The sequence below is a fragment of the Mytilus californianus genome, unplaced genomic scaffold, assembly GCF_021869535.1.
Source record: "Mytilus californianus isolate M0D057914Y unplaced genomic scaffold, xbMytCali1.0.p SCAF_6, whole genome shotgun sequence".
NCBI lineage: Eukaryota > Metazoa > Mollusca > Bivalvia > Mytilida > Mytilidae > Mytilus > Mytilus californianus.
In genome coordinates this window covers 60,211,309-60,223,456 of record NW_026262712.1, presented here as the reverse complement: position 1 = coordinate 60,223,456, position 12,148 = coordinate 60,211,309, and the positions used below count along the sequence as shown (strand labels likewise).

At 31.5% G+C, this 12,148-nt stretch overlaps 1 protein-coding gene across 2 annotated transcripts in view; it reads left to right on the top strand.

The window, feature by feature from the left end:
- LOC127706473 (histone-lysine N-methyltransferase SETDB1-like) overlaps positions 1–12,148 on the top strand; it is a 95,358-nt gene that overhangs the window by 3,350 nt on the left and 79,860 nt on the right. For both annotated transcript variants that reach the window (XM_052211120.1, XM_052211118.1), the window contains exons 2-5: positions 3,666–3,856; positions 4,549–4,704; positions 5,971–6,064; positions 8,096–8,299. In XM_052211120.1, the coding sequence (XP_052067080.1) occupies positions 3,703–3,856; positions 4,549–4,704; positions 5,971–6,064; positions 8,096–8,299 (608 nt within the window). In that variant the 5' untranslated portion in view covers positions 3,666–3,702. The remainder of the gene's footprint in view (positions 1–3,665; positions 3,857–4,548; positions 4,705–5,970; positions 6,065–8,095; positions 8,300–12,148) is intronic.

Below are 12,148 nucleotides of genomic sequence, written 5' to 3'. Positions count from 1 at the left end.
CTGTACAAGGGAGATAACTCATTTTTTAAAAGACATTTTTTGTTAAATTATTTGAAGAATTTTTAAGCAGGTTTGTCAGTGTTCTCCCCAGGCCCTTAAAGGACCGCGGGCCCGCGATGTATAATTTTTTACCGTGGTGGTATCGTTCTTACCGCGATGTATAATTTTTCTCCGTGGTGCTAAAATTTTCAGTTAAAAAATCGTAAATCGGTAAAGTTTTAAACGACTTGTTAAATCTTTTCCGTGCGGTATAAAATTCCAGGTGAGATTTGACCAGTTCAAACCAGTTCAACACAGATTGTTTACACCACGTGATCGATTTACCTTATGCGGTTAACCTTGTTGATTGGATTTAATCGATGTAATTAACACTTGTAACATGATTCTTTTGTGTTTTAATTAAGAGTTCATAACTTTATGATCACAGATAACTATTTTATGGCTTCATTCTCCACCCAAGCACTGACCTGTGACAAGTCGGCTAATACTTTGTACACAAACAGTGTCTTGACCCGATAGGAACATTTTTTGTACATCATAACGGTGGCTCATTCCGTATAATGGACAACTATACATTTCCCAATTATAGTATTATATGTCCCTGATTAAACCATGGCCAATATTATCTTTAATTATGACATTGTTATTGCATGAAAGTCGGGTTTCAAACTGTCTGTACATATCACATGACCCAGTTAGTTCACGTAGAATATTCAAGTTTATTTACAATTAATTGCAATCTATTATATTTTATAAATAAAATGCATGACTGTACCTTCAAACTGGATATCTATATCCATAATTAATGAATAACAGAAGTAATCTTGCAAATTTTATCCATAAGCACATGTTAAATCTATTTATATCTACTTCCTGTCATTTAGGCGGGAAAATAGGGAGACTTAGTTGTTGACATTGAGTATGGTTACTTATAGATCTATAGACCAAAGATAAATTTATAGATTTAGGAATTCTTTTTAAATGGTTCATGACAAATAAAGATTTAGATTTTAGGGCAGTATTAAGTCTGTATCTATGTTTGATTATCACCAAAGACAAGAAAGGTTAATATTTACATGAAATCTATGGCAAAATGTTCTAAAATTTATGAAAAATTTCTTTTTATTAAAATCTAAGATAGAAACTGGTTCAAATAATAAAACAATATTTGCAATTGTTCTTGTTAATTTTATATCTTCTTATGACAGGAATCCTTTCACATACAACAACTTTTTTTCTAGAAACTAGAATGTTTTTTAAATTGGAACATTTTTGTTCTCTTTTGAATGATATTTTATTTTTATTGATTTTGGATTTTATAAAAGATTTAATTACTTTAAATTCAGATGAATATTTTATTATGAATCATAATTTATTTATTTAAAAAAATATTAAAGTATACAAACTGTTTTTTTTATTTACTTCTTTTTTACCAATAATTTTCTGAATCAATGTCTACATAACACAGTACCACAGTGTTAAAACAAAACAAGAGACATAAAAACTACAGTAACTAGAGCTAAGCGACGCGATGCGACACAACTGATTGCATGAAATATTTCACCAAGAAGTCCACACGCGTTACCCTGGTGCTATCCAAAAATCCTGGGGAGAACACTGGGTTTGTTTGTTATTTAGTATAAACTAATTTTCTGAATGCAATATATATAAAAAAAAATTATGAAGAGAAATCCTTTAATTAGATAATAATCTATTTTTATTAATGTATATATTTCAATACATTACATTGTGTAGATAAAAGTTGTTGACATTTTATAGATAAGTTACAAATCTATATTAGTTTGTGACAAATGAAAGAAAAAATATTTGGAACTACCGGTATTACTTATTTGATTATAATTTGAAAATAGATATACATTGTATTACATCATATCTAATTTTAGAGAACTATTAATCATATCTAATGTTTTTTTCACTCAAATAATCAGTTTTTCACACTGTTTTTAGTCATGCTTGAAGATATTGACATGATACTTACTTTTTGTTTAAGCTAGGATTTTGAGGGCTTTAGTCACTTTTGCACTGGATGAAAATCAACCTTATTTTGGGTAGCAGCAAGGGACCTAGGATGTATATTACTATCTATACATCTTTGTCAGACTGAAGGACTTACTATAATAGGCATACTAGGCAGTTACTGCATGATTTGACTGATGTGACACTTTAATACGTTTTTGATTTAAAGTTATATCAAATATGACAAAAAAATACATTCATTTGACGAAACTATGACAAGCGATCTGCAAATTGTGATCATTTGAGAAATATTGAAATTAAAATGCGAACTGTCCGAGGGAAAACTGAAATGACGAAACTATGACAAACGAACTGCAAATTGTGCTCGTTTGATAAATATTATAATTGAAATACCGACTGACTGATTTTACTGGGAAAAATAACTATGATGATCAATTATGAGGTTGATAAATAATTAACGGATTAGTGACCCATCCGATGGCGATAAGCGGATTATCTGTAATCACAACTTATAACACCTGTTGTAAATGTTAATTAGCTGAGGGTCATAAACTTGTCAGAAACAATAAGACAGGTAGAATTATAGTATTTTCATGTGAAAATATTTTTACTCTTTCCAAATTTCAGTGACGAAATTGATTTGGAATACTTTCGTCATTTTGAAAACCGTTTCGTAAATGACGAAATTGACGAGCGCTAGCAAAATCACTGACCATGACAAGTTATAGAACAAGTTAGCATTTTGTTCCAGTAAAATGAATTTTTTCCTGGTAGGGGACTATGTATTGCCATGCAATACTCTCAGAATGCTTGTTTTAAAAGAGTTATGTCCCTTGGAAATATTAAATTTATGGAAAATGGCCTTGTTAGCGCTCTCACGGGTACAATTCTTGCCAGATTTTTATAAAACTTATACTTTAGGGTAATATCAGCAATATCTCGGACAAGTTGTATAATCATGATAATTGTGAACGATCAATTTTTTTTAAAAGAGTTACAAATGTATGCCCCTTGGAAATATTAAATACGTGCGACATGGGGGACATTGGAACTCTGTTCTTTTATTAATTTTGTTTTACCTGTGTGATGAGATTGCTTCCCTTAACTAGTAGGTGCATAGCCCGTTGTATGCAGTTGAGCTAGGACTTAAGTCCTTCTTTAGCTCAGTTGGTTAGAGAGCTGACTTGTAACACAGAGGTGCTGCATTCAGGCCACATTATTCATGTTGTTATTATATTCTCATCCTAACTTATCATGCTTATGGTAAAGAAGAACAATTTTTAAAAAAACATTATTGAAAAGCTTGGCCTACAATGTACATTATTTTTATTTGAATTTGATTACTTATAACTATCATGACTATGTTATAAGTAATGCACAGCCAAATTTAACATTATTTTTATTATCAGGAGGTATTACATGTAATTAATGTTTACAAATCACTAAACAAACTGTAAGGGGAGACAAATCACAATTTATTATCAAATTTATTAATCCATAGACAAAAATCATTCTTCATGAGACTGTTGTTTTCTATTAAACGTTTAGCAGTGTACAAAAACTGCATGTCTAGTTCAGCAGGTAATTTTCACCTGTGAGGTTGTTTTTTCCATTGCAAACATCTCTTAGACTGGCACATACCTCAAGTTTATACTTTGTAATTGTAGGACTATGAATTCCCATAATCCATAATCTCTCTGTGGTATGGGAAAATCGAGAGGAAAAATGGGAAGAAAGAAAGGATGGTTTAAGAAGGGACATCAGCCTGGTGCTCATGATGTTAAGAAAGAAGAAGAAGACAATGAAAATGGAGATTCAGCGAAGAAGCCAAAGACTGATTTAGATATGGAAGAAAGTGGTATACAGTTTTATTCTGCAATTTTGTTTACTGATGGCAGATTTTGATAGTCTCCATTAAAACTTTTATGATCTAGATTTTTGGTGACTTATTGATCAAGATATACCACTACCTTGACTACACGTCCTTGGGTCTTTTTTTTGTTTGTAATTTACTTGCTGTCTTTATATATATTCCATTTGTTTTCTTATTTATATGTTTTTGAAAATATGAATATATTTTTACTCATTACAAAACAGGTTTTCTTCCTGTTTTCGACATCTCATATATAGCTTTGTCTACTTATTTTTTAAGTTAAAAATTTTGTAGTGTAATTATTTTTACTATTTAAAGAATTTTTACCTTGACATATGTTTTAAAAATATATGTTTATGTCCAAATACAACACAGCACTCCATGACAATTGTACAACGATGTGTAGTTATATTTAAAACAATTTAGTAATGCCTTGTATCAAGGCTTCCAAAAAGTATTTGTGCCAGCCGGACATTTTTTGTTTTATCCCGATTTTAATCCCTTAAGACTAAGTAACAAAAGCCAATCATGGTAATCAGTTGGACATCATGTTTTATCAAATGATTGTTAAAGTGTATGATTTGAGTATGAAATGGAAAAAATGCTTCTGTCAATGCATGCATTTACATCCCAATAGATATGCCTAAAAAACTTCTTAAATGATTTTTTTTTTGTAGATGTCTCTGACGATACTGTATATAAATTTGACTTTGATTTGGATGAGCTCATTGGATCAACTATAACAGACCTAACAGACCCTGATAAAGATGAAGACACAATAAAGTATCGACAGACATTAAATAACTTCTCAACTCAACTCAAAACAGTCGAATGTAAGTATTTTGTTGTTCAGTGTAAGTATTACGTTGTTCAATGTAAGTATCATGTTGTTCAATGTAAGTATTTTGTTGTTCAATGTAAGTATTTTGTTGTTCAATGTAAGTATTATGTTGTTCAATGTAAGTATTATGTTGTTCAATGTAAGTAATTTGTTGTTCAGTGTAAGTATTACGTTGTTCAATGTAAGTATCATGTTGTTCAATGTAAGTATTTTGTTGTTCAATGTAAGTATTTTGTTGTTCAATGTAAGTATTATGTTGTTCAATGTAAGTATTATGTTGTTCAATGTAAGTATTTTGTTGTTCAATGTAAGTATTATGTTGTTCAATGTAAGTATTATGTTGTTCAATGTAAGTATTTTGTTGTTCAATGTAAGTTATGTTGTTCAATGTAAGTATTTTGTTGTTCAATGTAAGTATTATGTTGTTCAATGTAAGTATTATGTTGTTCAATGTAAGTATTTTGTTGTTCAATGTAAGTTATGTTGTTCAATGTAAGTATTTTGTTGTTCAATGTAAGTATTTTGTTGTTCAATGTAAGTATTTTGTTGTTCAAAGTAAAGTATTATGTTGTTCAATGTAAAGTATTTTGTTGTTCAATGTAAGTATTATGTTGTTCAATGTAAGTATTATGTTGTTCAATGTAAGTATTATGTTGTTCAATGTAAGTATTATGTTGTTCAATGTAAGTAATTTGTTGTTCAGTGTAAGTATTACGTTGTTCAATGTAAGTATCATGTTGTTCAATGTAAGTATTTTGTTGTTCAATGTAAGTATTTTGTTGTTCAATGTAAGTATTATGTTGTTCAATGTAAGTATTATGTTGTTCAATGTAAGTATTTTGTTGTTCAATGTAAGTATTATGTTGTTCAATGTAAGTATTATGTTGTTCAATGTAAGTATTTTGTTGTTCAATGTAAGTTGTTCAATGTAAGTATTATGTTGTTCAATGTAAGTATTTTGTTGTTCAATGTAAGTATCATTGCTGTTAACCTTTCTCATTACTATAGAATCCTTATTATTCCTGGGATACCAATTTATGTTTAAGTGGGTATAGGCCAGGTCATCCACAAATTTAAATGGTCAACGAAGTACACATTTTCAAAAGGTTTGTATGCAGACTTTGGCAAATTCACGAAATCAAATATCCACAAAAACATAAGTTGTCTTCAATCCACGATAAATTGGTATCCATGAAAATAAATGAATCCACAATATGTAGCTTTCTTTGTGTGTTTACATCTTTTTTTTTTATTTTAGCCAAACAAAAGCAAGTGACAAAAATTTTAGATGAATGTGATGAAAAAATTCAACAATATCGAGAAGAATTGGAAGATCTTGATAAAGAAGAAGAGTAAGTCTATGTGGATCCAACCTTGTCAAATCTGACTCGCAACCTTGGGGGGTTTGGCAACCTTGCATCAAAAGGACCTGTGACCTTTAAAAATGTTTAAAACAGTTAAATTTGCTTTAAAGTGGCCTGGTAACCTATGGCAACGTGACCTAAGAGTGAAATCCAACTGAAGTCCAGTCTATCAAAGTTATAAATGTTTCTTTTGGTCTTAAAATGGAAAGGAGAAGGTAGGATTAGGCCACTTTTTGGTCCCTTGAATTGAAAAATCAAAAAGTATTATAAGTACCACCATGACCACATAACACCCTTCAGATGTTTATAAAGACATTAGTCTGCCAGACATCAGTATTAATGTTTTTGAATCTTGTCTTACATTTTGGCATTAGGGCTTCAAACTTCTTACTTTATGACTAAACAGTAAAAAAAGTGCCAAAAATAGCCTCATTTTGAGATCTTGTCATTAATATTTAGATATAAGCAAGATCTTTACTCGAAAAGTTATTTTGCAACAAATTGTATTTTACAAACTATGTTTATGTATCTTTTAAATTATAAATTTTGGTCACATTTTTCTCAGGAACTACTAATCAGAGCTTCCTGAAATTTGGTATCAAGCTTCATGTTGGGCTGTGAGATGTTGTTTTTATTCAATTTCATTGCTTATCCACTTCCAGTTTACAGAATACTTATAATGGCCATGCATTTAATGTTTGTGGCATTTTTCTAAAGAACTACAAATGATCAAGGCTTTCTGAAATATGGAATCAACCTTAAATTGAAGACTTATGAAGGGGGGTTTGGGGGTTGGGACTTTCATTAATCAGTTCAACTTGTTATTTTTGTCTCGCCTTGACGGAGTCAAAAAGCGAGACATAGGTATGCTGTTTCCGTCGGCGGCGGCGTCAACAATGTATTAGTTTGTGATTAGGTCTAGTTCATGGTGAACCACTAGTCGTAGGTCAATGATATTTGGTATGCAGTTGTATGAGCATTGGCACATCTCATTACCATGGAGATTATTTGGCCCCGCCCCCTCAGTCAAGGTCTATTGACTTCGAAACTTTTCATAGTTAACATGTATTAGTTTGTGATTAGGTCTATTTATGGGGAACCACTAGTGGTAGGTCAATGATATTTGGTATGCAGTTGTATAAGCATGGGCATATCTCATTTCCATGGAGATTATTTGGCTCCGCCCCCTTAGTCATGGTCTATAGACTTTGAAAATTTTGTTTAGTTTACCTGTATTAGTTTGTGATTAGGTCAGTTCAAGGAGAGCCATTAGTGGTAGGCCAATGTTAATTAGTGTTCAGTTGTATAAGCATTAGCACATCTCATTTCCATGGAAAATATTTGGCCCCGCCCCCTCAGGCATGGTCTATTTACTTTGAAACTTTTGCTTAGTTTACATGTATTAGTTTGTGATTAGATCAGTTTAAGATGAACTGCTAATGTTAAGTCATTGATATTTGGTATGCAAATTTATTGGCATTTGCAAGTATCGTTTCCATGGACATTATATAGCCCCACCCCCTCATCATGGTTCATTGACTTTGAAACTTTTTCATTGTTTACAAGTTAATGTTTGTGTTTAGGTTTGATTAAAGGGAACGACTTATAATAAGTCAATGGTATTTGGTATGCAGTTGTATTAGCATTGGCACATCTCATTCCATGGAGATTGTTTAGCCATGTACCTTCAGTCATGGTTCATCGACTTTGAATATTTGCATTACTTACATGTTAAAGTATTGCAATTTTAATTTCAACATTTGCATTATCAAAATTACAAAAAGGAGAGACATATCTCTGTGATAACAGTTTATTATAATACAGTGAAAACTATTTAGTAACTGTTGGATGAGAAATATGTTGATGGTCTAATTTCTATATAATTTCTATAAATTCTATCCAGCACTCAGCTTCCTCCACCAATAAAAACTGACCGCAACGATATAACCAATAGTGCTGAAAGTGGCCTTATGCAGCAACAATCAATCAATCAATCTTATTTCTATATATTTTCTATAGACAGAAAGAAGCTGCTGCAGAATTGGCTGCCAAAGATGCTGCTGAGGCCAATGCCAAGAATGAAGAAACTGACAGTGATGACGATGTACAGTTTATATCAACAAGTTTTGATCCAGATGTGGCGGCTAAAAATAAAACTATTGTAGAACAAAGCACAAACTTGATCCAGACATTGAATAACACTTCACCAAGTAAAGGGCCTAGGTATGAGTATATTGTGTGATGATAATACCAAAATAAGATGTTGTATAATTGCCAATGAGACAACTGTACACTTAACATTTTGCTTAAAGACCAAAGGAAAAGGATGTATAGTTATCTCAATAGATTGTTTATATTGCTTATACTTTAAGCATTTTTTAAATCAGACTATTTTACTTCAAAAGATTAACTAGTAATCAGTCCAAAAAATATTCCTTCAATTTAATTAAGCACATGAATGAGTGTCTGAAAAATAGCAGCTGATCATCAAATGTTTGACCTTAAAAACCCAGTTTTTGAAATTAACTACCAAAACATTTGTTAAATTATCTTCTGCTGTTACCTCAAAATGGCTTAAACTAATTTGTAATTTCTAATAACTTTCTATTTTAAAGTTCACCATAAGCACAGAAAAAAAGATGAGTAAGGGAGATAATTCAAGAAGAAAAGAAAATCTGACTTTTTTACTTAAGTAATCAAATCTTGAATTCTCATTGTTGGAGGCCATACAGTTGCCTATATTTGCTTACATCCACTTCATTTGAACTATGGTGGATAGCTGTATAATTGGCAATCATACCACATCTAATTTTTATATTCTAAGGGAGATTACTCTACTCAGGGCTTTCAATAACTTTTCAATGAACAGGCTGTTTACTAATTTGAAGTGGCTGACCCAAAAGGGGGGGGGGTCAGGGGGTCTTGCCCCCCGAAATTTTTTTTGACCTTACTTTGAAAATGGTGCACTCTGAGGCATTTTCACACTATTTACAAGTGCATAAAAAATGGGGTTTCATAGGAATGTTGTCTATTTTTTTAGCTTGTAAGGTCAATCTTGTGATATTGCGTATTAAAATAAGACAAATTGGTACTTTTTTCAACGAGTGGGCTAATGATCAGCAAGGGGAAAATTATAACTGAAAAAAATAAAGAGAGCCTTTTCCCTAGCCTTGGCATTTACCCTCCTACCTACTTTTTCAGAAAACTTGAGGGGAAAGGTCCAACTATAAATAAAAAATGGGAAGCCTCCCTCCTATCCTAGGCTTCTTTGATGGCCCCATCCACAACAAATGGGCAGTGATAAACATGGAACTATATACTGTAAATTCAGAAATTATTGCGATGTTTTTATTATTGCGAAAAATGCGACAGGGTTATATTCGCAATAATTTAAACTCGCATTTTGAAATTTTTTATTTGAATTAAGCAGGATTTTTCTCAATATCGCAAAAATTTAAATCGCAATTTAGTCTAAAATGACAAAATCGCAATAATAAATGCACGCAATAATTTCTGAATTTACAGTACTACAAACTGAAGAGAAAAGGTAAAAAAAAAATGGGCAGCACCCCTCCTAGCCTAGGCACTATTTTCAACCCCCATTCCCTCCCCAAGAGTTACAGGGTGGTAATAATAAATGAAATACTTGTTACATTATAAAAAGGGCATAGAAGGCAAGCTTGGGCAGGCCTCATTTATATAAACATGAGACTGTACAGACCTTCTATTAAAGGCTTCTTTGAAATTTAATAACTTCAAATAAAAAGTTTTACCTGTAAATGGTTCCAATGATTTTGTCTTTTTGCTGGTAAAGAAATCATTTACTTTTGGTCTTTCATTTCATTCAGTTTCATTTAATTTATTGACATGCAATTTAAAAAATTGCCTCCTAAAACCTTTTTAATTTTGGTTTCTCATGAGTTATCCATTGATAACATACGTTTTTATTTCGATATCTCTCTTGATTTTACCATTATCAATCTTGATCATTCAAGCGATTGATTGAATATCGTATTTGAATGCAGGCAAACGTCTTACTGACGCCGATTTTAAGTTTACTTTCAGTCAGACGAAATGGTCCAGTCGGTTATGAAAAGCCATCGTTTTTGAAAAATCTATGAAACTAAAAACTCCATGAGACAAAAGGTTAATAAACCTTTTTTTTATTTTATTCTCTTCAAAAATATTTTTTGTTTTAGCATTTGAACCGGCGATTTCCGTCTTTTGAAACGGCGACATTCCGCCGGGTGCCGGCTCTTAATGAAAACCCTGTCTACTTCCAAAATATTTTACATGAAAGAAAATTCATAAAATTTATTTGTTTAAACCCTGACTGATTAATTATGCAGTGATTGGGTCAGTTAAGCATTTTTTATAAATAATCCTAGTATTCTGATTGCTTAAAAATGATACATTTCTTGTTAGCTGAATATGTAAAAGTATATAATATGAAATAATTTTCTCCGTCAGTATGAAAAAACTCACAAAACTAAGCACTTTTTTATAATAGACAAACTTGCAAAGTAAGATATGTTGGTGTGCACAAAATATGGGAAAATATGTCATATTTTGTGCACACCAATTATTTCATATTTTGTGCATATCTAAATAGTAAGTTTGTCTATTGTATAAAAAAGTGTTTTATTTGTTTTGTGAGTTTTTCATACTGACAGAGAAAATAATTTTTTAAGGATTCACAATTCAATGAAAACCTAGAATTTACAGTTACTATGAATTAAACTGCAAAACCATGGATATTAATAACTATGGAAAAATAATGATTTTACTGTTATGTGTAGTGTATTTTCCTTTTTACCACAATAATCTTCTTACATCAGAAACCTTTCACCTATAAGTCAATTTTCTTGCCAGTTTAATTTCCATTTTAATTTTATCTAGGGCTATTTAAAGAAATATTCATGACTTATATTTTTGGAATAAAAAAGATTGTGGGTTGTGGTGTGATCATTTAAAATGTTTTTGTGTATTTTGATCATGTTAAGCCATTTCAATTGATTTTTTAATGTGTGTCTTTTTATGTTGTAATGTTATACCACCGTTTCAGGTTAGGGTGAAGGTTGACGCCTGTTAAAACGTTTAACCACGCCACATTCTATATGTGCCTGTCCCAAGTCAGGAGCTTGTAATTGAGTGGTTGTCTTTGTTGGTGTTTCTCATATTTGTTTTTCGTGTATTGTTTTGCATAGTTTGTTCTTATGTTTTACCGTTACATCACTGTCCCAGGTAAGGGGGAGGGTTGGGCGCCAAAAAACTAGTTCTAACGCGCTAGCAATGTTCAGTGGTTGTCATTTGTTGGTATGGTTCATAAGTGTTTCTCGTGTCTCGTTTTTTATATAGATTAGACCGTTGGTTTTCCTGTTTGAATTGTTTTACACTAGTCTTTTTGGGGCCCTTTAATTTATAGCCAAGGCTCTGTGTTGAAGGCCGTACTTTGACCTATAATTGTTTACTTTTTACACATTGTGACTTGGATGGATAGTTGTCTCATTGGCACTCATACCACATCTTATTTATATATAAAAAATGACCACAATGGTGTGACCAAAAAACACTGTAAACAGACCACCAACCTTGATGAAAAATGAATTAAACAAAATCAACCTGATAGATCTTTATTTCAAAGCTGAGTTTGAATTAATTTTGATGACCAAACTACAATGGAAGAGTGGCATTATGTTTTCTGGGTTGACTGTAATTTGGTCAGTCTGTCCAGATCAGGTCAAAGATGTTAGTTATAGTAGTTAACCAAGAAGTTCCGGTCATATCAACTTGAAACTTTCACATATTCATTATGAATCTTCAACTTAAAATTTAGTACACTGGTCATTGTGATTAGAAGTTTTAAAATGATTAGCCAAATAACAGTTTTGACCCCAGTTTTACTAATCACTGGATATGGAAAGGAGTTGGTTCACTAACTCATAATTTAGGCCCTTAAAACCTAAAAAAATTTAACTGCTAAGATGTTGTGAAAATTATATGAAAGCATATGTTAAAATTTCCAATTGTTTCAGTTATAAATTTATTTTTCACCAATTACGTCATAAGTGA